At 46.8% G+C, this 27,625-nt stretch overlaps 1 protein-coding gene across 2 annotated transcripts in view; it reads left to right on the top strand.

The window, feature by feature from the left end:
* Window positions 1–2,754: 2,754 nt before the first annotated feature.
* Window positions 2,755–27,625, top strand: part of PDILT (protein disulfide isomerase like, testis expressed) — a 243,169-nt gene continuing 218,298 nt past the window's right edge. For both annotated transcript variants that reach the window (XM_060260912.1, XM_060260911.1), the window contains exons 1-3: window positions 2,755–3,003; window positions 21,898–22,104; window positions 26,905–27,038. In XM_060260912.1, coding sequence (XP_060116895.1) covers window positions 2,793–3,003; window positions 21,898–22,104; window positions 26,905–27,038 — 552 coding nt within the window. In that variant the 5' untranslated portion in view covers window positions 2,755–2,792. The remainder of the gene's footprint in view (window positions 3,004–21,897; window positions 22,105–26,904; window positions 27,039–27,625) is intronic.

Genomic DNA, 27,625 nt, shown 5'->3' with positions numbered 1-27,625 from the left:
AAGAAGAAGGGTAGGCGAGAACCTCACAGCCTGATGTGCTTATTTTCTCTGCATACAAAAAAATGCCTTGCTGCTGTCATGTAAGCTGTTCTCAAAAGTGTCAAGATCCCTCGCCGTGTTGTATTTCTGGTATTATAGTCATGCTTTATTTTGCTGGCTAGCTTGCTGTAGTGTTCTTTCTACTGTGGATTGAAACTAAGAATGTATCCCACACAAGAGCCAGCACAGACTGGCTTTCAAGGTCGTTACTATCTTGTGGTGAATGCAATGTTTGTTTCTACTTTTCTGTGAGAATCAACTGGCAGAGGCACACTTTTTTTTTTTTTTTTATAATTTAAATTTTATTCAAAAAAGTTTCAATAAATTACAACAAATAACACACCCCCATACGGGGTCCAAACCACATCCATATGATTACCGTCACATCTGGTCATATTAGTTAGGCGTTGTAGAAAAACTTCTCGAATTATACACATAAATCAGACAGTCAAAAAGCATTGAAATACATCCAATGAGTATCAGTATATCATAAAGTTTACATATTTTGCGGGTAGTTTCCCGAAAATAGTATCAGAACTGTTCACATACTCAAGGAAGTTGAACCACTTCTGAAGAAACCAATCTCCCGCTTTAGTATTATCCATCATATTCTGGCGGGACCCTATAACTGTCCCAGATAAGGTATATAACCTGTGACACCTGTAGCTATCTTTAGTTCTCTGACACTTCCTTGGAGGTGTCGGTATTCTGTCCATCAAAAGAAGATATTGGATTTATATCCCGCCCTATACTCTGAATCTCGGAGTGTCAGAGAGGTCACAATCTCCTTTACCTTCCCCCCTCCACAACAGACACCCTGTGAGGTGGGTGAGGCTGGAGAGGGCTCTCACAGCAGCTGCCTTTTCAAGGACAGAGTCTCAGAGCGGCCTACAATCTCCTTTACCTTCCTCCCCCATAACAGACACCCTGTGAGGTGGGTGGGGCTGAGAGGGCTCTCAGAGCAGCTGCCTTTTCAAGGACAAAGTCTCAGAGCGGCCCACAATCTCCTTTCCCTTCCTCCCCCACAACAGACACCCTGTGAGGTGGGTGGGGCTGAGAGGGCTCTCTTAGCAGCTGCCCTTTCAAGGACAACTCCTGCGAGAGCTATGGCTGACCCAAGGCCATTCCAGAAGGTGCAAGTGGAGGAGTGGGGAATCAAACCCAGTTGTCCCAGATAAGAGTCCGCGCACTTAACCATCGCACCAAACTGGCTCTCTCTACACCAACTGAAAGGGCAGCTGCGGCGCTGCCGCTGCCTCCTCCCCTCTTCCTGGATGGGAAGGAAGTGGGGAGGAGGCAGTGCCGCGGCTGCCCTTTCAGGCTTCATGGTCTGCTTCTGCTGGCCTGTCCGGGCATGTGGTTTTGCCACTGATCAGCTGATCAGCGAGGGGGGGGCACACACCTTTAGATAGCCCAGCGCTCCACCATCGCTTCCGAGTATTTAAATAGACCTGGGGGAGGAGGTGTGGGGGGGAGGAGGGAGGCTGTGGCACGGGGGGGGGGGGTGCGTAACATCACAGTAGCCTGGGGGAGTGTGTGCAGCAGGCCTGAGTCTCCTAGGGCTCTATGCATCTAAAGCCAGGCCTGAGGAGAGGCTGAGGGACGTGGGAATGTTCAGTCTGGAGAAGAGGCAGTTGAGGGGGAGCAGGACTGTTCTCTTTAAGTCTTTTAAAGGTTGTCACTTAGAGGAGGGCAAAGAGCTGTTCCTGTTGGCAGCAAAGGAGAGGATGCACAATAATGTGAGAGTCTCACATTTATGGGCAGAAAGGTACCAGCTGGATATTAGGATTTTTTTTAAAAAAAAAATTGCAGTAAGAATAGTTCAGCTTCAGCAGTGGACTCAGTTGGACTTGATGGCCTGTATGGCCCATTCCAACTCCCGTGAGTCTCTGCAGGGTGGGTGTGTGTCTTCATCTCTGTGACTCTGCTTGTAGGCTGTAGAAACACTGGTTGGCCAGTGCACGAAACAGGAAGCTGGACTAGATGGACTGTTGATCTGATACAGTGCAGCCACTCTTTATGTCAGTAAACTTGTGGCAAACTGCGTGCAGCCAAGTTCTGCAGTTAAATTTTAAACAAACTCCTAGTTAGTTCTGGTCTAAACAGTAGTTGATAGAAAGGCAGTACAAACTTCTCCAGTGGGGGCTACTTCCGGGAGCCTGCCGTTGCCAGACGCTGTTTTGGAATTCTGTGGTTTTAAGGGTTTTTAAAAATCGTATTGACTTTTTTAGCTTTTATAGTCCCATTTGTGACTGGTTTTTTTTAAACAGACTTTCTCCATCAGATTTTAAGACCAAACTGTTGTGTTTTCCTTCAGGAATCCTTATTTTATTTGCAGTTTATCTATCCCGGCACCTCCCACCCTCTCCTGCATCATCTTCAACTTCCCCAGTAATAAAGTAACAGAAGGAAGAGAGAGCTCTCCACAAACCTAAAAACTATAGTGGCTTTATTCACACGTCTTTCTGGGGTTTTTTTTAATGTCTGTCCGTTCTCACTGTTTATCTAGCTAAGCTGGGGCGTCATGTGGTTGTCAAGCCTCCCCTTTTTGTTCCTTTCCTCAAAAGAGCCAGCTAACTTTGCAGAGGAGGCAGGAGGTCACCTTTGATTGTGGCAAGCCCTGTTCTCTGGAGTGTGGTGTGGGAATGTTGCCACGTGTCCCAACGATAAGCCCGCAGAGATATTAGCCAGAGCCAGTCAGCTCCCAGTCCCTTTCTGATCCCCCTCTGGTGCCTGAGAAGCAGCAGAAGGCCATGATGAAGATTCCGTGGCTCCTCTTTCTCCTCAGCGTAGGTGCTGTCTCCTCCTCCTCCCGCGCAATGGCCAATGGCGTTGAGCCAACGGAGGAGCCATCTGAGGCGACGGCACTCCCCACAATTGAAGAGGAAGACAATGTTTTCATCCTCAAGAAAAGCAATTTTGATAGGGCTCTGAAGGAAAACAGGTACCTGCTGGTAGAGTTCTGTAAGTATTGATCGTTATCTAATATTTGTGACTGTCAAGGATTTGTGGATATGACATCTGGCTTTCAGTCCATGAGACTGATACATATTTGCAGGTCCCCGAAACACACAGGTGCCTTTTGGTTTTTTAAAGTGCTGCTTTAGATGTGACAGATGTCTCATCCGGATGGAGCTCCTGTGCTGGAGACAGTGTGTAAACCATGCGTGGATTAGCCTGCACTGATGTTGCTGCATGGGAGGGCCACAGTTGGGAGCTGCGTCCTGGCCAGTATCCATGCAGTGACATGTGTGCTCTATCAGTGTGAAATAACAGGCCTCGTGTCTGATGCAGTGCTTAGGGTATTTAAGGAGGAGGCCCAGTTTCTCATAAGAGTAAGAGAAACCACAGCTTAATAAAAGGAAGGGGGGGGGAATTCTATTTGGTTTTGTATCCGTTTAATTATCTGGAATGTGCCATCTGATTTTACATTTTTATCCTCCCCTTTCTCCAAGAAACTCTGAGCAGCATACAACAACCCTGTGAAGTAGCTCAGTCTGAGAACGAATGACTGGCCCAGGGGCATCCAGCAGTTTTTCAAGGAGAGTGGTGGGAATGGGAGCCCTGGCCTTCCAGCTCCTAGCCCAACTCTCTAAGCCAGGGGTGGCCCAACTCTCTAAGCCAGGGGTGGCCAAACTTGCCACATAGAATAAACATCAGATGTTTGAGAGAAGGAAGGAAGGAAAACAGATTAGAGAAGGAGAGTTGGAAAGAAAGCAACTTTAAATGTTTTCTCCCAGTTGACTTGGCTTGGAGAAGTGATTTAAAGAGACAAATGCCTTCGCCAAGCCAACTGATGGGGTGGTGGGGGCTTCGAGAGCAACACGATACATGTGAAAGTGCCACATGCGTCTCTTGAGCCACAGTTTGCCCCCCTCCCCCGCTCTAAGCACTCATCATCCTTTACATCTGTACTGTGAGAATAACACTAGCCTATCTGTTGGGAGGACGGCAACATACTTTTTTCTGAAATATATGGTAGATTGAAAATGCCACACACATACACACACACACAGCAACATTTTAAATACTTTTCAACTTCAGCAAAGCTTTTTGCTGAATCTGACAGTCTTGTTATATTCAGGTGCATGTTATTTGAAATTCTGAAAATGGAAATATTTGGAAGCTTGTAGAGAGTGACTCACTGAGTAAACAAAGATAAGGCAGCTAAATGTAGTAATGTGTGTGTTCAAGGTAGCAGGTAAAAAAGGAACAGGTTTTGGGGCGGAACTCTTTGGACGTGGCATATGGCTGCTTGTATGCTCTCTTCCCCTGTTAAGTAAAGTGGTTTTATAAAACATTATGGGATTAAAAATATGTACTCTAGCCAGTAGGAGCAGATGATGAGGTATGGGAAAGGGGTAGACTGACCTTGAGTATGAACAATTGTGATCACAAATGTCATAAAAACAACCCAGGATTTGTACAAAGAATTATACGTAAGTGGCAAATGAATATTGCTGTAGGAGGCAGTGGTTTCTAAAGAGTGTTTTTTTTTCCAGATCTGGCAGCAGATTCCTCTGGTGTGACTAATCACGATTGCTCTGCTGAGATTAATTTTAGCAAAAAGCTACCTGCATGTGCTCTAGTCTTACACCAAAGTAGAATTTTCCTAACCGTTTGAGTAGATCAGTCTCTCAAAGTGAGTGTTCATAGCGTTCTATCTCCAGTGTGAAGTCTTAGCACTGAGGTGGACTCTTTTCTGTTGACATTGTTAGTGGGGTGAGCCACCCTAATGATGCAAAGAGTTTGGGGTATTTTTGCAATCCTTGATGGTCAGTGCAAAAATGGTATTTCTAAGGCTGAAAAGAGGCCCTCCCGCCTTCCATTCCTTCAAAATTGCACCTGTGGCACAGAATTGCTCTCTGACATGTGAACATCGTTCCTTTTTGGCCCCCCCCCCCCATGAGGTAGAGACACTCAGCAGCTCTGCCCAGGGTGCCCTAGGCATTGTGCCAAACAGATAAGTTGGTCCTGGCTGTCTTTACCTGGAGGCTCTCCTGAGCCCACTCTGCTCCTGGAGGAGTTTTCTTGACTTCTTTCTGCGCTGCCACCAAGAGGTCATTTATCTCCCACGAAGAGGGCCAGCATCCCTAGTTAGCACTCTGCATTGCCACCACTTAGAGCCTGCAGCTCCCGCTTGCTTCAGTTTGCTGCCACAGTGCAGGGATAGCTTAATACATTTGCGCTCTCAGGGGATCTAACAATTTATTGACCATAGGGCTGCCAAGTTCCTGGGCCTGGCGGGAATTTCCCCGTCCGGGAGGTTCCCAACCCGCTGGCCCGCATTGGGCCAGTGGGGGATCCTCCCCCGATGTCGCCGGTGCAATGATGTCACTTGCAGTGATGTCATTACGCTGGTGACGTCGCATGCCAGCTGCTCTAGGAGCTTCCAAGGGAACTCTATGGTTTTCCTGGACACTCTAGCAATTTGGGAGAGAAAACTCAAGGTACCTATTGGTACCAGAGGCTGCAGGGGACTTGGCAACCCTAATCAACCAGCCGCCTCCTGGCACTTTTAAGTAACATGCTTGAATGGGGCTTAACATGATTATGGAGAACAAAGGTTCTATAAGCAAATAAAGTTGTTTAAAATAAAATGTCCGAGGCACAGCAGTGGATCAAGTAATTCAGGTGCATACACATGTCCTTCTGTCCCTCCTCTAGACACATCCCAACTGTTGTTATTTTAGGGTGGGCTCTTTACTTTTAAAATTATAGCATCCTATCCATCATCCATTACCTGTCCTAGAGACTCGTCCCTTCGCTAGCTCACTGTGGTCATGGCAGCCATCAAGATGGAGCCCGGATGTGAGACCTCTTTCCTGCAAATTATCCCTGAATGGAATCAGCAAAAATGGACCCCATTCCTCTTGTGCCCACGTAATCTGTCTCCTCTCTTTGCCAACCCCCTTAAGTCAGTCCTTCTCCACATCTGTTTCCTCCTAGGTGTCACCTTTGTACCAACAGGTGAGGTGATTCTTTGCTTGTACTCTGCACAACCAAACCTTTAGTACTGGGTGCTTGAGAAAGCCATCAACTCAATGGGGAGGCTGGGGATCAGTTAAACTCTCTTCCATTCCCTGACCTTTTTTCCAGCAGAGAAACTCTGTGGAATGAATGGGAGGCCCAGAACTCCCAACAGAGGGATGTAGATCAAAGCAGACAACATTTCTCCACAACTTTTAAACTGTGGTTCCCACTGTCAGACATTGTAACTTAGACCTAGCTGTGCCTTAAGTAGATGTGTTCACTTGCCCTAACTAACGCCATCTTGTATGCTATTACTAACCCTGGGAACAGAGATCTGCATTTCAAACAGGAGACAGTTGCTAACCGCAAAGGGAGGAAATATGGGAACAGACAACTGTCTCTCGAGGTGTGAGAATGGTTTTATTGTTTTGCTTTCATGTACTCTACAAAATACCAGGCATAGCCTTGGAATGTATCAAACTCAACCTGCTTCTATCCCAGACCGCTTGTTCTCAAATATATGGATTAATTTTGAAACAAAATGATTCGTTTTCATTTGAAGTTCCAACGTCTGACACCCACATATGCTGTTGGTGTGGCACCATGGTTCCCATATGTCATTTTTTCTTTCCCTCCCATATATTGCTGAAGCACATGTGCACACAGGTTAAATGTTGCAAAAAATATATATATCTTGAAATGATTGTAGGATCACATAAAGATCCTTTTAGTGCAGAAAGATCTTTATGCACCTGTACATTGGTAACATCCCACCCCGAAGAAACTTGATAGGACCATTCACATCAAGATTGTATTCTGTAACGTTTTATTGCCACACGTGTCCTTTGGTCATGCAGAGAAAGGGGGGGGAAGTGTAAATGAACCGAACGTTGTGCCATACTGGTAATGAAAATACAGAATGGAAGATTCTTAATGCCTTTTGGCTGCACTTTGGAAATCTGCCCTGATAGTTGTAAGAAAAAGCCTCCTACTTTCCATACACATGGACATCGTGATCACCAGTATGGTTGCCAGGGTGCCTGGAGTTTTGACTCGCACACATCTGCTCTAAGAAGTGGACTTTGCCCACGGTTTCTAAGGCTTATGTGGATATTATAAGCCTCAGCTTTGCAGTAGCATTCTACATCTCTGGATGGGTGTTAGCCAGAACTACAGACGAGCTTCCAGCTGCTCCTTGCGTTCCCAGTCTTGGCCGCTGCAGTGGAAGAAGCCATGCCGCCATGAACTGTTCAGGCAAACAGTTTCTAGCCTGTTTCCATGAACCAAAGGCTAACACCACCAGAATCCATCTTGCTTTCCTGACTCCATTACAGCAAAGCAAGAGACTCACGTATCCAACAGCTGCTTCAACTTCTGCATAAGAGCCATCAAGCTTATTTTAGGCATGGACCCTGTCAGACTACCTAAGCCTTTGTCTAGCGGAACTCAAGACAAAGACTGGTGCCAAGAGAAGACTGAAGAAGAGGAAGACCATCTTCAGTGAGCCAAGTTCCTTTGTATAAACCGGGTGTTACCTTAGGTAGCAATTTGGCCATCTATTGTCACCTTTTTAGATAAGTTTAGTAAACTCAAGCACACCTCCACCCAGTGATTTCCCCCATTCTTCTCCCCGACTGTCATCCTGGAGCATCCCCACTCTGGTCCATTGTAACCTGAAAGTCCAACCAGGTAACCAGGACCCAAGCTTGTTCATTGGTCAGTTATGGGCACCCAATTAGGTGCCACCAATTAATTTACTATTGGCTACTGCAGAAGTCCAGCCCTTATGGTCACTGCAGAGCCTCCCCTTTTTCCACCCCTGTACCTCCCATCCCCTAAGGGCTCAAGGTAGTCTTTATAACCTGTGACACAGCTCCCCACACGTGTGCATCTAGCAGTACCCCAGTTCCGCTGTCTAGATCCAGCCCCGATTCTGGCCACAGTTTTGGGTCCATTTCCCCCGTCCTCTTTCGTCGCCATTGGGGCCTTCCTTGAAGACTATGATCGGTAATTATCACCCTGTTTGTCTACCCATGTGTTGTCTCTACATCTCTCTCTATTTTTCTTAGGACTCTATGTTTGTTTTGTGAATTACTTGTCTTGTATGTAAGCCTATATTTTTCTGGAATAAATTTTAATTGTTTTTACTTAATTAGTGTCCCTGATAAATTTAAGCATTAATTTCTGGACGTGGAATCCTGTATACACAGATAAAAGATCCTATTAAGCCAGGTGCCCACCTGACAATTCCCCAACCTCATTTTGAGGGCATTTTGGCTTACATAGTTCAAAACTGAGAAATCTAGAGGTGAGGAGAAGAATTTGGGGGAAGAAGATTACTAATGGTCCCTGACTATGAGCCCAGTGGCCTGCGTCAGCAGAGAGGGCATCCCCAAAGTATCCTAGAATCCTCTGCAACACATGTTCCTTTGAAGTGTAAATAGTGGGGGGGGGGAAGGGTTTTTTGAGGTCAGGAAATTTTCAACAAATACTTTACTGATTGACAAAACACAGGCCAGCCATTCTAGATTCACGGCAAATGTCAGTCCAGTCGCTGCAAAATCTCCAGAACACGTTCATCTCCGGAATCATTATGCCAGATCTACCAGTCGTGACCTCTTTACATAACTGGCCTCTTTCCTGCTCTTCTTGGTCATGTGCCTTGCTCATGCATTTATTTATTTGATCTCAGAATTGGAAAGGACCACCAGGGTCACCCAGTTCAACCCCCTGCCAACATGAGAACTACAACTATAATATCCCCAGGTAGTTTTCCGATTGATACTTTAAAACTTCTAATGATGAAAAATCCACCACCTCATTGTATTGTACTTACCAGTCTTCTGGGTCTCTGGAAGTGGGGAAAGGATTGGTTTTCCTTCCTGTAGTTTTCAAAAGAAACTTGGTTGTGTTCTACAGATCTTGGATACCTGCTTTTTAATCCAAAGCCCATTCACTGATATCTCTTGAAACGGGCAGGCTAGCAGTGTGAACTGCTCACCGGGCAGAGAGCAAAGTCTGACTTTGATATGGGGCAATGACCTGGAACCAGAGACCTTTTCCACCCTCCCCTTTAGGCTTCCCTCCTGGCCAAGGGGGAAAAACTGGGCAACAAGGTGGCTGCTGATTCTGGATCTTGTGGTGCCATCGCTTGACACCCCAACATTTCAGCTTTGGCAAAGGGTTTTTATTAGCAATGCAAACAAAACAGGGCCTCCTAAGAACATGAGAAGAGCCCTGCTGGATCAGACTAGAGGCCCATCTAGTCCAAATATTCTGTTTCACACACTGACCAACCAGTTGCTCCAACGCTTTCAATCCCAAAGAAGATCTGCTTTTTTCTAATTCAGCACATTTGAGAATGTTTGGCGAACAATTAATCCTATTTAAAAACATCTTGTTAAATGCAAGGAGATGGCTTTTCAAGCCTTTGGATAATTATCTCATTTCATTTATTTATACTCTGCCTTTCTTGCTGAGGCTCATGGCGGATTACAAAACTTAAATACCGTTAAGGAAAACAGCATAAGACATGTCATAAACTAGATTACCTAAACTTGGGGAGGGGAATGCAACAGTTTGGATTACAAAATTCGAATTCAATGCAATGCAAGCAAGGTAGTACCCACAATAAAAACTGTGCAAAGAATGACACAAAGCTGAAATGTTGGGGTGTCAAGCGATGGCAGCCACCAGAGTCAGCAACCACCTTGTTGCCCAGTTTTTCCCCCTTGGCCAGGAGGGAAGCCTAAAGGGGAGGGTGGAAAAGGTCTCCTGTTATTGGACTGCTCATATGGACAAAAGATGTGCAAATCGGTCCAAAAATCCAGGGATACTGACTCTCCCAAACCCTTCAAAAACTGAGGTTTCATCAGCGTGATGGGGCTGGTTCCTCTCATTGTGCGAATGCTCTGCAGAGATCAAAATCTTTGTCTTTTGAGTTCTTCTCTCTACTTTCGATGCAATAATTAATATGAAAAGGAGGCCGCTTATAAAGCGGTGCTGGTATGAAGATTAATGGAAGGCTCGTGATAATTATGAAAATAAATGTTCCAGGGTTTTTGACTGATCAGCGAGTGAAGATGAAAAGATTAAAACCTCCCAGCAATTAATCAAAAGTGTAATGGAAGTGACAGGCCGGGACTGGGCCTTTGTATAGTTATGCAACAGGCGGACTTCTTCAAGAAGAGCTATAGAAAGTCATATGTTTCGATAGTGAAGCCTTCCAAGACTGATGGACTGGTCCCTCTCGCTCAGCATTGTCTGCTCTGACTGGCAGCAGCTCTTCCAGGTCCCAAGCAAAGACAAATGCTCTGACTGGCAATCAGAGATTCTCTCATTTGGAGATGCCAAGGGTGGAAGTGGGGCTGTTCCGTGTGAATGAGTGACAGCTCCTAGGAGAATAGAATCCCAGCTTTGCACCACATGCTCACCGTGCCGAGATGCTTGGTAACTTTTCAGGGGTGTCAAACTCATTAGCTATGAGGGCCGGATCTGACATAAATGAGACTTTGTTGGGCCATGTCAGGCCGGGCCATGTGTGTACCTATTTAAGATTAGCTAGCAGAGATATAAACTTTATAAAGGACACAAACACAAAGATTTTTTAAAAAAGAAACTTAGGAAAGGAAAGGTCCCCTGTGCAAGCACCAGTCGTTTCCGACTCTGGGGTGACGTTGCTTTCATGTTTTCACAGTAGACTTTTTACAGGGTGGTTTGCCATTGCCTTCCCCAGTCATCTACACTTTCCCCCAGCAAACTTAGAACACGCTTAAAACATTAGCACTCGTTGGTCTTAAAGGTGCTTTCTTTGTATTTCTCCCATGGGATCCAGGGAACTGGGCAAAAGAAGCTTGGCTCTTTCCTTCCCTCCCCAGGGTGTCAAGCATGCGGGTTCAATGACGAGTCGGGTTTGATACAAGACTACGTTTATTGATAGACCGATACTTTCAGTGTAACAGATTCTTGAGAGTGATGCTACAGATACATTGATACAATACTTTTAAGGCTAACTTCAAAAGGATTCCAAAAGGTGGGGGCGAGGAATGTGCTCTCACACATAAACGATCATAGATGTCTGCATTCTCATGGTGTTATCAGGACTCCGTCCTTGCTTTCCCCAGATGTGTAGCACTCCCTAGCAGGAATGTATGGGAAGGTGCTGATTACTTTTTCTCAAATTAGTTTTGTTTCTCTCTACTTCTACTTTGCCAGCAATAAAGCAAGAAGGGGAAGGGGAAAGAATAACAGAGCTAACAGACTTTGGTCCTCCATGATATTTCACAGACCAGTTTTATGGAGGACCCTAAAACAATCAATTACCAATGGAATTTTACCATGCTTGACATACTGCCCCCCTTAACATCAGCATCGGGGTTTTTGAGGGAATGCTTTATAAAATTTGTTTATCAAATCAGGGGCTAAGACATTTTGTTCTGCTACCCATTCATTTTGGCTGGCAGGGAAATGTTTCCACTTAATCAGGTAGTACAACACTCCACGCTTCACTTTAGCATCTAAAATTTCTTGTACTTCATGATGACTCTGATTCCCAATCTGGATAGGTTGTGGAGCTAGCGGTCGAGGGTGCCAAGGAGTACCACCCGGGTCTCTTTGCAAAAGACTTCAATGAAAGACAGGGTGTATTTTACTAAACATCTTGGGTAACTCCAGTTCTACTGTCACTTTATTGATTACCCTTTTGATTTTGAATGGATCCAGAAATCTATAAGCCAGCTTCTTTGAAGGCTGATTCAGTGGAAGGTTTTTTGTTGACACAAACACAGAATCCCCCACTTGGAAATCCCACACGGGCACATGGGATTTATCATATTGTTTTTTATAAGCTTCCTTGGCCAGTTCTAGGTTCTCTTGGATCCCCTTCCAGCTGCCCTCCAATTTGCCCCACCATTGCTTGAAAGAGGTGGGGTCCCGGGCTCGCTCTCCCCCCGGCAACAATGGGACAAGCTTGCCTTCGTACCCATTTACAATCTGAAACGGGGAAGCTTTGGTTGAGCTATGCACACTGTTGTTGTAACCATATTTGGCAAACAGCAAGAGGTCCACCCAATTAGACTGTTGGTGATTCACATAACACCGTAAATACTGTTCTAAAAGCGCATTCACCCGTTCCGTCTGTCCGTGGAAGGTAAGCTAAGCTCAACCCTTGTTCTATACCCATCAGTTTGCAAAACTCCCACCAGAAGTTGGCAACCAACTGTGGGCCTCTGTCACTAATGATCTTATCGGGGAAGGAGTGGAGTTTTACAATATGATGGAAAAACAAATAAGCTAGTCTCTTAGCAGATGGCAATTGCGCACAAGGAATGAAGTGTGCCTGTTTGGAAAAGGTGTCCACTACTATCAGAATTACAGTTTTCCCTTGTGAGGCTGGTAGTTCGTCTATGAAATCCATTGACACTACAGACCAAGGACGTGTAGCTGTTTCTAGAGGCTTCAATAACCCAGGGGGCTTCCCCCCTCTTCTCTTAGCCATTAAGCAAATGGGGCAAGAAGCCACAAACTCAGAAATGTCCTTTTTCATAGATGCCACCAGAACTGCCTGTTAATTAGGTGCAGTGTCTTCACATACCCAAAGTGCCCAACTAGCTTGTTGGAATGGCAAAATTGCAGGACCTCTGAGCGGAGGCTCTTAGGGACGTAAAGTTTGCCATCTTTATACCAGAACCCATCCTCTCCCTTTTGTACTTCACCCGGGCGGTCTTCGCCTTCCTTTTCGGTCTCTGTGGCCAGTCGTTCCCCACCCCCCACTTCTCCGCTTGAAGATTCTGCCTTGCTTTGGATCGTGTGGTTACCATGGCAGCTACTTGAGAGGGGGAGATCAAGGAGTCCACTACCTCCTTTTTTGGAGTCTGGACCCTTCCCCTTTGTTTTCAATAACTCAGTGAGGGGCAACATTATTTGGGTGAACCCCGGTATGAAGGTACGGTAAAAATTTGCGAACCTGAGGAATGACTGGAGCTGTCTACGTGTCCTCGGGGGAGCCCAATCTAGTACTGCTTGAACCTTACTTGGGTCCATGTCCAACCCCTGCCCAGATACTCTGAAACCCAAATAGTCGAGTTCGGTCTTGTGGAACTCACATTTTGACAACTTAGCATACAACTTATGCTTTAGCAGTGTACTGAGGACCTCACTAGTTTCACATGCGATTGGAGGTCTTGTGAATAGATAATTATGTCATCTAGGTACACCACCACACCCCTTTAAACAAATATTCTCTTAGCACTTCATTGATAAAGTTCATGAACACTCCCGGCGCTCCTTGTAACCCAAATGGCATCACTAGGTACTCAAATTGTCCCATTGGTGTATTGAATGCCGTTTTCCACTCGTCCGCCTCCTTGATGCGCACCCTGAAGTATGCATCTCTCAAGTCCAGCTTAGTAAACTGTCAGAACTTGTAACTTTCCTATATGCTGAACCTAGTAATGTTAGCCTGACCTACTCCATGTTGGAAATGTTTACTAACCAAGTACTTTTGCCTTTATGCCCACTAACCAAATGCCTTTGCATTTCAAACAAACCCAAATCACTGAGGGGTTCTGGGAAGTATCTGCAGGTGTCCTTTGAAGCTGGATTGCCAGAGCAAAGCAGCAGGGTTCCTTCCTCCGCCTTGTAGATAAGAGGCCTGGGAACAGACAACTGTCTCCCGAAGTGTGAGAATAAGGTCTATTGTTTCTGTTACCCCTGTATAAAGAATGCACCGATAGCCACACTGGTTATCAGAGTCAATTTGCTTCTCCACTGAATGTAGTTCTCAATAAACGCTTCAACTTTTGAAACAAAGTAACGCGTCTTGTCTGAAGTTCTCCAGTTCTGACATAAAGACCCTCCCCTCCAACACAGTACTGAGTAAGTCCTTGATGAGGGGTATTGGGTAGGCATTGGAAGTGGAAATCCCATTGATCCCCTGAAAATCAGTACAAAGTCTAAGCGAGCCGTCCTTCTTTTTCCTAAAGATGACGGGGGCTGCATGGGGGGCCATGGCGGGTCGTATAAAGCCTCTCTTCAGGTTCTTATCTAGGAACTTCCTCAGTTCCACCTTTTCAGCCCACCCCATTGAGTACAGCTTGGCCTTAGGGCAGGGTCTGTCCTGGGATCAATTCGATGGCACAGTCCGTGTCCCTATGGGGTGGGAGTTCATCAGCTCCCTGTTCACTGAACACCCCCCTTAAGTCTCGATAAGCCTTAGGGATCGTCTGGACTTCCTCCATTGTCAAGCAAACCTTCTCATTTCGGGGCAGCGGATTGGGGCCCCACTCCTTATTCCAATGATGGGCCAGACATCTCATATCATTGAACTCTATTGTCTGGTCTCCCCATCGAATGTCTGGCTCGTGCTTGGCTAGCCATCCTACTCCCAACACTACATCGTAAGAGGATGAGGGAGTTATTATAAAAGCCTCCTGGTCCCAGTGGTCTTTAATGCCCACCGGTACTAATTGAGTCTCTAACACGCATGGCTCCCCCCTCATCACTGACCCATCCATTTGCTCAAACTGGATGGGATGCGGCAAAGCCGTTGTGGGAAGCCCCAACGTGTCCACCAGCTTACGGGTGATTATGTCTCTCGTGCACCCCGAGTCAATCAAAGCTTTCACCTGCACGAACCTCTTGAGTCTGCTGTTTAGCAAAATTACTGGCACAAAATATAGCGACCCCGTTACTCTCACCCTGAGTGGTGCTGGTTCGTCGGCAACCTTCTGACTGGCACCGTTTAGAGCAGGTCATCCTCGTTTCCCGCCGGCTCGTCCTCCCAGAAGATCTCACTCAGCTCATCGATGACGATGGTCTCCTCATCAGGCATCGAGCTCATGGCCGTGCTGCTCTTCGCCGCATCCTTAGGGCAGCCGGTTTGCTTCTTAGGAGTCGGAGTGCTTGTCTTGGTGGTGGTAGATGGTGGCCTAGGGGGGTTCGGACAGCCACTGGCCAAGTGGTTTGGGTCCCCGCACCGAAAACACTTGCGAGTTGCCGGAGACTTCCCAGCTCCTCCTCCCACTTGGGTCTTCTTCGCCTCCGTCTTCACCCCTGGTTTCTGGTCACGGCCCGACTTGCCGCTCTGCTGCTGGTGCTGCATGGCTACTCTCTTCATGTTGGTCTCCACCTCTCCCACCAGCTGTATCCACCCCATTAGGGTGGTTGGCCTCGCTTGCTGCAGGGCTCGATCCGGGACACTAGCATTCAGCCCCCGGGTGAAATGCTCAATCTTCATCAGCTCACTCCACCCCATCACTTTAGCCGCGTTGGTGCGGAACTTGGCCGCATATTCACGGATCGACTTAGAGCCTTGTTGTATGTCCCTCAGGGTGGCCAGCGCGTTGGTCTCCTGCAGGGGGTCCTCATACTGGGCCAGCAAGGCTTGGAGGAAAGTGGCCACGTCGGCCAGTTCCGGGCTCATGGCCTCATACAGACTCACGTACCATTTTTTTGCAGCCCCCTTCAGCTTTGATCCCAGACAGTCCACACGACTAAACTCATCAGGGGAGGTGTTCCCCCAATAGTGCATGTAGCAATTGGCCTGGATCATGAAGTACTCCACTTCTTCAGGGTCCCCGTCAAAGGTGGCTTCCAACTCCCTTCCTCGACCGCCTTCTCGAGGGGCCAGGGGTGCCTCCAGTTGCGCCCGTGGCGGTATTGTCGAGGGTCTAGCCGCAGGCGGTTGCGGGGCTCTTCTCGGGTCAGTCGTCCTCAGAATCCGGTGGACTTGCCTGTTGAAGTCTCCGGCCATCATGGTGGTCATCGCTTGCATCTCATCCTGCAACCCTTTGGTGACCTCTTCGACTTTCTTTCTTACCATCGAGCGGAATTCTCGAGCAATCTCGTCTTCCTCCTCCCTTGGGCCCATTATTTTGTGGGTCCCAACCACTTCCACCTCTGCCAGAGGTGGATCGACTTTTGCGCCGGTCGCTGCTGCACTCCCCTCCTCTCCAGGCTCGGCCGCCTCGCCCTCTCTGTTGGCCATCTTCACCCGACGCATGTGCCTGGTTAGGATGGCATCTATGCGCACCAGCGCCTCATCCATCGTGGTGGTAGAGGTACGCGGTTGCCACTGGTGCGGGGTGACCAAGAGTTGTTGAATATGGAGAGGGGAGCCCTTTCCAGCGACTCTCCGGGCGTCCAGCACATGCCACGGCAGTGTTGGTGCTCTCGCCCCTTCCTCAGGTTCTGAAAGTTCACTGCTCACTGGAATCTTTTCAGCCATTCGGTTATAAAGTTGCCAGGGCGGTTAAACTTCTTACAGGATCACTCTCAAAATGTCAAGCATGTGGGTTCAATGATGAGTCGGGTTTGATACAAGACTATGTTTATTGATAGACCGATACTTTCAGTGTAACAGATTCTTGAGAGTGATGCTAAAGATACATTGATACAATACTTTTAAGGCTAACTTCAAAAGGATTCCAAAAGGTGGGGGCGAGGGATGTGCTCTCACACATAAACGATCATAAATGTCTACATTCTCATGCCGTTATCAGGACGCTGTCCTTGCTTTCCCCAGATGTGTCACACTCCCTAACAGGAATGTATGGGAAGGTGCTGATTACTTTTTCTCAAATTAGTTTTGTTTCTCTCAACTTCTACTTTGCCAGCAATAAAGCAAGAAGGGGGAGGGGAAAGAATAACAGAGCTAACAGACCTTGGTCCTCCATGATATTTCACAGACCAGTTTTATGGAGGACCCTAAAACAATCAATTACCAATGGAATTTTACCATGCTTGACACGGGACTGGTGGAGGAGGAGCCTCAGCCAATAGAAGGAAGAGAGGCTTGGTTCAGTAGCTCTGCTGTGTGATTGAGAGAGCTTGGCAAAACAAGCTGTGCCTCCCCCCTTCATCTGTAGCTCCTATGCAACTGAGCAAACCTGGCAAAGCAAGCTGTGATGAAGAAGGAAGCAAAAGAAGAAGGAGGAGGAGAAGAAGATAATGATGATATTGGATTTATATCCCATCCTCCATTCCAAATCCCAGAGTCTCAGAGTGGCTCACAATCTCCTTTACCTTCCTCCCCCACAACAGACACCCTGTGAGGTGGGTGGGGCTGAGAGATCTTTCACAGCAGCTGCCCTTTCAAGGACAACTCCTACAAGAGCTATGGTTGACCCAAGGCCATTCCAGCAGCTGCAAGTGGAGGAGTGGGGAATCCAACCCGGTTCTCCCAGATGAGAGTCCGTGCACTTAACCACTACTCCAAACTGGCGGGAGAAGGAAGCAAATGACAGCCAGTTCCTCGGGAGCCTGATAGGAGCCCTCTGGGAGTCAAATTCGGCCCCCAGGCCACATGTTTGACACCCTTGTTTTAACCGGTCCATCTTAATGAACAGTTTCTGTGGGTTCAGCTCAAGAGTGCTAAACTCTTTCATGGATCCTGACGGGCCACTCTGCTCAGCCAAGTATGAAGCCTGTCTTCAGCCTAAGGAGTCCATCAGCTGGATGATGAACCACTGGGAGGCCCCACAGGCTGAAGGAAAGCACATGCTTGGCTGTGCGGAAGTGGCAAGAGACCGACCAATGTGTGGCCTGCCTGCAGCTACTCATTTTTTCCTCACTGGGAAGGCCACTCACTGGCTTCATCAGGACTCAATGCTGGCAGAGAGTCTGTTTACATTCAGGACAAACCAGCCACGATCCAGTTAGTCTCAGTAGCAGAACCACATAAAAACTCTTGCCTGTTGCCTGCGCTGGTTCAAGGAAAGGTTTGGACTTCGGTCTACAACACAGCCAGGAATCTGGGTTTTTTTTTCCCCCCAAGGCAAATTTATTGTTAAAGCCAATCTCTTTTGGTCAAGGGAGGGCAGCCAATTCTAGTTTCTCTTATTCTTATCTCTCGATTAAACAGTAATGAAAGCTAATCGACTGGAGAACTTTTCAACGATAACACCAAGTGAAGCCAAGCTAGCTGACCCTTGTAAGTGTTCTTTGCAGATTACTGCAGCATTAAAAGGCCTTGATCTAATTAAACTCCGGATTGAGGGCAGCTAATCACAAGAAAATATGAGGGATACTAGCTGCTTCTGTATGGCTCCTCATCCATCTCTTCCCCACCACAAGATGGGAAAATGTAGTTAAAGGAGTGACATGGGATGGCCCTAGGAATGCATTAGCTCCTTCAGAATGGCTGCAAGAATCCAACACATGCCCAAATGGTAATGCGGCAGTACTGCTCTTCTCCACTGGTTTTCTTTCTTTCTTTCTTTCTTTCTTTCTTTCTTTCTTTCTTTCTTTCTTTCTTTCTTTCTTTCTTTCTTTCTTTCTTTCTTTCTTTCTTTCTTTCTTTCTTTCTTTCAGAACAAGGCAGTTGAAGACTGCTTGCGCATGCGAACCTGCCTGTAGTCTGAGATCAGCTACAGAAGTCTGTCTGCTCTTGCTAACAGCTGGGAAGGCATGCCAGACAGGGCTTCGGAGGCTGTGACCCTCAGATCTTGGAAGCCCTCCCCAACTCTAGGCCTTTTGGAGCTTTTCAAACACCATTCTGTTCAGGAGGGCATTTGTTGAACTGGTCACCTGACAGCACTGGTGCGGTATAGCTTGGGAGGCCTCTGTTCAACACCCCCCTCCCCAGCCATGAAACCCATTGGGTGACCTTTGCCTAGTTAGCTTAACTGACCTCATAGGGTTATTGTGAGGACAAAACTGGGGGGGGAGGGAAAGCTCTTGTTTATTTTTTATTTTGGGGTTTTTATTCCTCCCTCCCCAGGTGGGCCCAGGGTGGATCACAACAACCAGGGCATTTTTTTTAGCAGGAACGCACAGGAATACAGTTCCAGCTGGCTTGGCATCAAGGGGGTGTGGTCTTATATGCAAATGAGTTCCTGCTGGGCTTTTTCTACAAAACCCTCCCCCGACAACAACAGAAACAAAATTCATTACAATTTTACATCCTCTCTCTCTCAGCTTGACTTTGCGAATGAAGATTTAAGAAGGGTGCAGTAGTCCACGTCTGCTGCAGGCTCGCTGGTGGCTGACAAGACCAATGCGGGAGAGGCAGATCCGGCCACAGTAGCTGCAGGGAAAAGTCTGATTTGGGGTTGGTGCTGTAGCAGTGCGATTTTTCCTCAATCTCCTTTTGTCCTCAAGACCAGCTATGCGTGTGTTCTCAAAGGAAGAGACAGCCTGGTGGATGGTATGCCTCCATGCTTTGCGATCTGAGTACAATTTTACATCCATTTACATTACAATAAGTTACATCCATTTAAAATCATTAAAACAATAAAATCCCAGGTAGCAGCAATTTCAGGATGACCTATTGGAGCCACATACATGGAATTAATAAGTGCTTTGATAGGTTGGACAGGGCCCCATGGCGCAGAGTGGTAAAGCTGCAGTATTGCAGTTGGAACCCTCTGCTCATGACCTGAGTTCGATTCCAGCGGAAACTGCTTCAGGTAGCCGGCTCGAGGTTGACTCACTTCCATCCTTCTGAGGTCGGTCAAATGAGTACCCAGCTTGCTGGGGGGAAAGTGTAGATGACCGGGGAAGGCAATGGCAAACCACCCCGTTAAAAGTCTGCAGTGAAAACATTGTGATATGACGTCACCCCAGAGTCAAAAACAACTGGTGCTTGCACAGGGGACCTCTCCCTTTTTCCTTTCCCTGTTAGGTTGGAAATTACAGCAGGTAGGCCAACTGAGATCGACGCCCACTGCCTCACCCAAAGGCCTGGCAGAACAGCTCTGTTTTACAGGTCTTGAGGAATGCTAACAGGTCCCGCAGGGCCCCGAATCTCCAGTGGGAGCTGATTCCACCAGGCTGTAGCCAGGGCAGAGAAAGCCCTGGCCCTGGTTGAGGCTAGGTGGACTTCCTTTGGGCCACAGGTAACTGATAGATGTCGGTCCAGTGAGCGCAAAGCTCTCCAGGGCACATTTGGGAAGAGGCGGTCCTTCAGATACGTCAGTCCCCAGCCGTGTAAGGCTTTAAAAGTCAACACCAGAACCTTTAAGTGGATCCGGTACTCAATTGGCAGCCGGTGTAACTGGCACAATACCGGCCGGATGCATGACAGCATACAGGTGATGCCGCCACATTCTGTACTACCTGGAATTTCCAGATCAGTCTGAAGGGCTAGCCCACATAAAGTGAATTATAGTAATTAAGCCTGGAAATGACCCTTGTTTGGATCACTGTAGCCACGACCGGGGAAGAGAGATATGGGGCCAATTGCCTGATCTGGCAAAGATAGAAAAAGGCAGACCTGGCAACTATGGCGACCTGGGCCTCCTCAGAAAATGAAGCATCCAGAATCACCCCAGGCTGGCACATGTGGCGCACCCTCCAGGGTGGGCGACCCGATTCCTGCCTCAGTCTGGGGATAAGTGTGACAGATAAACACGACTCTGATCTGTTCTTCTGCTGTTGATTTCATTGCAGACTTTATTGCTGGTTTCACTGATTTTTTTTTAAAATTGGAGGTCTTACTGGCATCTGCTGAACTGATTACTAATCACATGGCTAATTCCTATTCAGATTTTGGGAATTTTATATAGTGCCATTTCAGTCTTGTGTTTAGTTTCACACACACACACGTTAAGTTGCCTTACACATCACATGTACCAGAAAGGCAATTTAGAAGAAGAGTTTGGATTTATACCCAAAGGAGTCTCAAAGGGGCTTACAATCTCCTTTCTCTTCTGCTCCCCATGACAGACACCATGTGAGGTAGGTGGGGCTGAGAGAGCTCTCCCAGAACTGCTCCTGAGAGAACATTTCTGAGAGAACTTGTGGCTGACCCAAGACCACATCAGCAGGTGTATGTGGAGGAGTGGGGAATCAAATCCACTTCACCCAGATAAGAGTCTGTGCACTTACCACTGGCCCTGAGGAAACAAATGCCCTCTTTTCTAAGCACATATTGATAAACCACTGGAAAAGAACATTCTTGAATATGATAATGGATCTGGTTTGATCAGGAATCTTTGCGTGGTATTCTACCATTGCCCAGCAGTAAAATGGCACACAGAAAAGAACCTTGTTGGGATTGGATTTTTTTTTAGCAGGAATACACAGGAATACAGTTCCAGCTGGCTTGGCATCAAGGGATGATGGAGAGCCAGTGTGGTGTAGTGGTGAAGTGTGCGGACTCTTATCTGGGAGAACCAGGTTTGATTCCCCACTCCTCCACTTGCAGCTGCTGGAATGGCCTTGGGGCAGCCATAGCTCTGGCAGAGGTTGTCCTTGAAAGGGCAGCTGCTGTGAGAGCCCTCTCCAGCCCCACCCACCTCACAGGGTGTCTGTTGTGGGGGAGGAAGGTAAAGGGGATTGTGAGCCACTCTGAGACTCTGATTCGGAGAGAAGGGCAGGGCATAAATCTGTGGTCTTCTTCCTCCTCCATCTCCACTTTACCTTCACAACCACCCTGTGAGGTAGGTTAGGCTGAGACAATGTGACTGGTCTAAGGTCACTCAGCAGGTTTCTGTGGCTAATTGTGGATTTGAACCTGGGTTTCTTTAGAGCTTCTTTAGAGCCAGTTTGGTGTAGTGGTTAAGTGGGTGGACTCTTATCCGGGAGAACCGGGTTTGATTCCCCACTCTTCCACTTGCAGCTGCTGGAATGGCCTTGGGGCAGCCATAGCTCTGGCAGAGGTGGTCCTTGAAAGGGCAGCTGCTGTGAAAGGGCAAGCAGTTGCTTGGGGTGGGGGGTGAGGGGCAAAGTTTTATCAATGCACATAGCATAGATTAAAATGACGATTGCGTGAAATGACAAAGTTGGAAGCCGCTCTTAAGCTGCGCATGCCCCCAGTTTCCAGTTTGAGATGTTCTCCTCAATGGTTAAAACGGAGTGAAAGAGAACAGAGAAGTGTTCAGAGCACAACCAACCAAATGGTATCAGGGACTTCCACTCACCTTTCTTTTTCTTGGTTTTTTGCAGACATTGCTTTATCTGGGCCTTCTCAGACCTTGGCTGCGGAGTTTGCCAGAGCTGCTGAAGAACTCAAAAGTGCCGCTGTGGATGTCCGGCTCGGCAAAGTAGATGTGACGGACCAGAAGGATTTTCAGAAGGAATTCAACATCCAGGACTTTCCAACTCTGAAGTTTTTTGTCGGTGGCGATCGGAGCAATCCCATTGACTGCAAAGGTCAGCAGCCGGTTTCGTGATCTTGCAGGTGCCCTGTTTCGTCACCAGGGGGCGCCCGCGGCTGGCTCAGAGTCACATCTGGGGATCCTTTCAGACCTCTGCAGCAGCTGCAAGAATATAGAATAAGGACAAGAGTAGAGTTGCCAATCCCCAGGTGGGGGCAGGGGATCCCCCAGTTTGGAGGCCCTCCCCCCACTTCAGGGTCATCAGAAAGTGTGTGTGTGTGTGTGTGGGGGGAATGTCTGCTGGGCAATCCATGATTCCCTGTGGAAACCGATTCCCATAGGGTATAATGATGAATTGTTCTGCGGGTATCTGGGGCTCTGGGGGAGCTGTTGTTTGAGGCAGATGCACCAAATTTTCAGCATAGCATCCGGTGCCTCTCTTCAAAACACCCCCCAAGTTTCAAAAAGATTTGACCAGGGGGTTCAATTCTATAAGCCCCCAAAGAAGGTGCCGCTATCCTTCAATATTTTCAACGGAGGGAAAGCATGTCAAAGGTGTACGGTCCCTTTAAATGTGATGGCCAGAACTCCCTTTGGAGTTCATTTATGCTTGTCACAAATGCATTTATGTTTGTCCTGGCTGCACCCCCAAAGTCCCCAGATATTTCTTGAATTGGACTTGGCAACCCTAGAGAGTGCTCTGGAGCTCATGGGCTGCTTCTTTCTCCAGTCTCAGCCCAGGAGACATCTGTCTCATTAGGAGTTTAGGAGCCCTGAGCTGGGGAGCCCAGGCTAGCCTCAGCTGCTCAGATCTTGTAAGTACTTGGATGGGAGGCCTCCCAGGTCATGACATAGAAACAGCCAACAAACCACCTCTGAACTTCTCTTGCCTTGAACGTGCCCCCCAAGGTCAACGTATCTCAGTTGTGACTTGAAGGCGCTTTCCATTACCCTCTCCAGGAGGTTAGGAAATGAAAGGAAAGGTCCCCTGTGCAAGCACCAGTCGTTTCTGACTCTGGGGTGACGTCGCTTTCACGGCACACTTTTTACGGGGTGGTTTGCCACTGCCTTCCCAGTCTTTTACACTTTCCCCCCAGCAAGCTGGGTACTCATTTGACCGACCTCGGAAGGATGGAAGGCTGAGTCAACCTCGGGCCGGCGACCTGAATCCAGCTTCCGCTGGAATCAAACTCGGGGTGTGAGCAGAGAGTTCATACCAGAGTACTGCAGTACTGCTGCTTTACCACTTCGCACCACGGGGAAATGAACTGTGTGGTAAAAGTTATCTCTTCTCCATTGGTTCTCCACTCAAAATTTCAGGCATTTTTTTTTACACCCCCTCTCCCAGGTAATGTGCCTTTTTTGCCTGAACATGCAAGTTATTTCAAGTAGCCCTTTTTGTTGCTCCCTCCCACCCTGCATGGCTCTTTTGAGTTTTTGGCCCAGTTGAGTTTTGAAATTCCTCTCATCCAGGAGTTTTCCTTTTCGGGGGTGGGCAGGGGGGAGGAAGTGACTCTTGAATCACCTTGTTCTGTTTCCACAGTGGAACTGATGCTTTAGCAATTTGCATGCCTTTTTAAAAATGTCTTTCACTCCCCTCATGTCTTTGCCCTCCACACACATCTACACTACCAATGTACACATGTGCATCTGTAAACCTTTTTGCAGTCACGTATGCATTGTGTCGTGGTTAAGAGCAGCAGACTCTGATTTGGAGAACTGGGTTTGATTCCCCTACTCCATCTCATGAAGCCTGCTGGGTGACCTTGGGCCAGTCACTGTTCTCTCTGCGCTCTCTCAGCCCCACCTACCTCACAAGGTGTCTGTTGTGGGGAAAGGACGGGAAGAAGATGCTAAGCCACTTTGAAAAGCAGAGTATAAAAACCCACTCGTTTTCTTCTTCTGCATTGCTGGTGCGCATATGTGCACTGGTGAAAGAAGAATGCTTTTGTAATCACAGATTGCACTGATATACTGACATGTGCATGCACTATGGTAGAATATGATAAATGCTACCTTGATGTATTCACACATACAATCATATTAAGATTACTTTTTTGCTGTGTTCTGTGTGTGTGTGTGTGTGTATGGCAGTAATGTATGCATGTGTGAAGGGAAAGGGAATGAACTGGGAAGTGTGACTGCACATGCTCCAATTCCTGTTCTATTTTAGAAATCCTGCCCCCCCCCCCACCCCAAGACCTCAGAAGGGGGACTCAAGACAGGGGAAATGTTTGCTCATCTCTCATTTCACTGGTGTGGGAACAAACACATTAAAAGGATGGGGAGAAATTCAAATATAAAGCAAACATCCCTGTTCAAAGTGTTGGTTCTTAGTGGATTTTATGTTAAAACAGATGATGTGATACATCAAAACTAACTCATCTTGCGTGAACTTCCCCAAGGTGTGAAAAATAGATGGAGCAGGATGTATCAGTCTCTTTATATTTAAAAAGGATTATCTACATAAATAGATTTATTTTTTAATAGTTCAGGAGCTGACTGTTCTCCATTTCCAACTTGGAAAAAAACCAGTGGAGGTGCTGAGGAGGCTGGCTGCATAACACATTCCTGTGCCTCTCTATTACCCTTCTAGATAGCATCCCACCCACCCCCCATTTGCATCCGACACTTAATTAGTAGACTGTTCCATAAACTGTGGATGGTCCTGAAATGTTTGGATTAAACTGCTCGTCGATATTTCTGTAGAAGGAGGGTGTTTCCAGGTTAGCCATGTCAATCTTGGCCGTACGTGCTCTTTTGCAGGTTTGAAAGGAGAAGTGTCCAGGTCTGGAAGGAACACGGGGGGGGGGGGAGGGGGGAAGCTGCCAATTAGGAGCTAATTGGCCACGCAGCCGATTACCTGGGGAATTTTCAGAAACAGAGATGAGAATTAGTTGCTCAGTTGTCCGGTTCACCTCTGACGATCTGAGCAAAGTGATGCTGAAGAGCAGCATAGGAAGAATCTCCTGAAGACACACTCACTGTGTTTGTTGTGTTCTGGGTTCTCCTGTGCAGTTGTCAAACACTCATCCGTTATGTAATGTGACTGCTTTGCTGGTGTAGTGACACCATGGGGTTGGTGTCATATTGGTGCAGGAGACAACCCTGGACAGAGAGGACTGAAAAATGGCACCAAAGACAAGGGTGGTTTTGAATTTCTCGTCCATGTCGTTTGGCCTCCAAACCTCTTTTGATTTGCTTTCTCCCTTGTGTGTATTAAGCCTGTGGTTCTGCACTTTTGAGCCATTTTCTGCTTCCAGTTTTTCCTTTTCAGCACATGCATTTTCCAGTATCATTTGTGGTATCAACCAAGGTGGTGTACATGATGCATTTGCTCTATGTACAAATGATGTGCACTGAACATATAAATGCTAAATGAAAACCATTTGATATGCATAGATAATACCAGGGAATTGGCAAAACCAGCAATGGAGAGCAGAAATGCAAAACTATTTGCAAAGAAAATAAATGAAATTTATTCTCGAAAGTCTTCATCTATGATAAGGATCAATAAACAATAATCCCTATTTATAAAACAGGGGTTTCTGGAGATCTTTTGTTTATTTCTCAATCCAATGGATTCTTATCCTTAACGGATCTCTTAAGACAATAATGTATCTGGCCCTTTTATTTTTAAATATTGCAATCGCCAGAGACATTGAATGACTCCAATGGAATCAGAACTTAGCAGAAGTTAAAATGTTGAGGATGAGGCAATTAAAAAAATCAGTCAAGAGAGGAAAATAAAGTTCTAAATCAGATCTCAGAGTTAATCGGCGGCCCCACCACCTTTCCTGAACCTTTGTGGCTGGCAGAAAGTTATGTATCAAATTAAAATAATAATTTCTGCAACACTCCAAAGAAGAATTCCCATTTTTTCCCATAAGAGTTCAGCTGATTACTACTGAAAATCTATTTATGCTGCCTGATTTTGTCTGCTCCTGTTTATGCTTCTGTATTACAGACAGCCAGCATGGTGTTTGGTTAAGAGCGGTAGGCTCTAATCTGAAAAACTGGGTTCAATTCCACACTCCTCCATGTGAACCCAACTGGGTGACCTTGGGTCAGTCACAGCTCTCAGAGCTCTTTCAGCAAAAAACCAAACAAATGTCTAGCTCACTGCTTAGTGGAGCATAATACTTAAAGAGCTAGTAGGTGGTGGGCTCTCCTTCCTTGGAGGTTTTTAAACAGAGACTAGATGGCCACCTGACAGCAATGAGGATCCTGTGAATTTAGGGGGAGGTATTTGTGAGTTTCCTGCATTGTGCAGGGGGTTGGACTAGATGACTCTGGAGGTCCCTTCCAACTCTATGATTCAGGCAGCCAAACAATCTTTGGCGCTCCTGGCCATACCACACACAATGCCATACAATAATTATACACATGATGTGGTACGACTGGGAGTAAAGGGGAATTGTACAGAAACATAAATCTTAGCAACTGAAAAGAATACAAAAAACCTACCTTTTACTAAAATAGACTGAAAACCCCACCTTTTACTAAAATGGCATCCAGGTAGGTTCCAGTGCGGTTTAAATCCATCATAAAACAACCAAGCACTTCATTGACTTCCTACACAACCAGAGACTCTTTCTACTCCAGAATCTCAAGGCAGACTGCTTCAGATGACTTGGTTTCCAACAGAGCACCCACCTGAATAATTCAGCTTTGCACAGACTCCGAAAACTAGCAGATATGACTGTGGAACCCCAAATTTCACCCTCAGTTCTTTAGCAGATAGATGGCAGCCAGTCTATTCATAATCAAATAGCTTTCCCCTCCCCTCCTCTGGTATACCTTCTGCATATTTTCATGCTGACATATATCTGAATGAATGCTTCCCTTTCCACAGGAGTCAGAGAGGCCTCTGCCTTTGTCACGTGGGTAAGAAGAAGAATAGGATCATGCACTGCACCTCTTAATAGCACAGATCAGGCGAAAGCCTTCATTGACTCTGAAGGGTTGGCTGTGATTGGCTTTCTTAAGGTAAACTTTAAATAAAGTGTAGCATTAAATGAAGTGAAATTAAATGACTTTGTCGCTGCACTAAAATGGGGTGAGGTGGATGGGGGGAGTGTAGGGTCTTTACAGAGCTAAGGAACATTAAGAGGTGGTGGAGCTATAAAGTAAGATATGGCATTGGAGACTGTTCTGAAATTCTCATCCAAGATTATCCCTGGAATTTGGGGAGTTCCAAATTACCCAGGCCTTTTTCTGAAGCCATAGGTATCTTCCATCATTTCCAGCCTTTGCTGACTGGTTCTTGTATGAAGAAGCTTAGCTAGGCAAGCTTAGCTGTGAATTTCCACTTGTTCTTGATCGCCTTTTTTTTGTTGATACAACCATACCGACTCTGCTTTTGAGCCAGCTGCAGCTCCCAATTAAAATCTGTTCTGTTTGGCAATTACAGCCAGTTGCTGAGACATCCAGTTTAGGGTTCTTGTTGGCTTTACTGTATGGAGTTAGCTTCTAAGCTATCGTTCTGAAGAGTCTGTGGTTTCCCCTTTCCCTCCCAAGTCTAGAGTTGCCATTCCCTCTCCTGGTCTCATGCAGAATTGACCAAAACCCCTCTT

This window comes from Heteronotia binoei, chromosome 20 (assembly GCF_032191835.1).
Source record: "Heteronotia binoei isolate CCM8104 ecotype False Entrance Well chromosome 20, APGP_CSIRO_Hbin_v1, whole genome shotgun sequence".
Taxonomy (NCBI): domain Eukaryota; kingdom Metazoa; phylum Chordata; class Lepidosauria; order Squamata; family Gekkonidae; genus Heteronotia; species Heteronotia binoei.
This window is presented reverse-complemented; position numbering and strand designations above follow the sequence as displayed.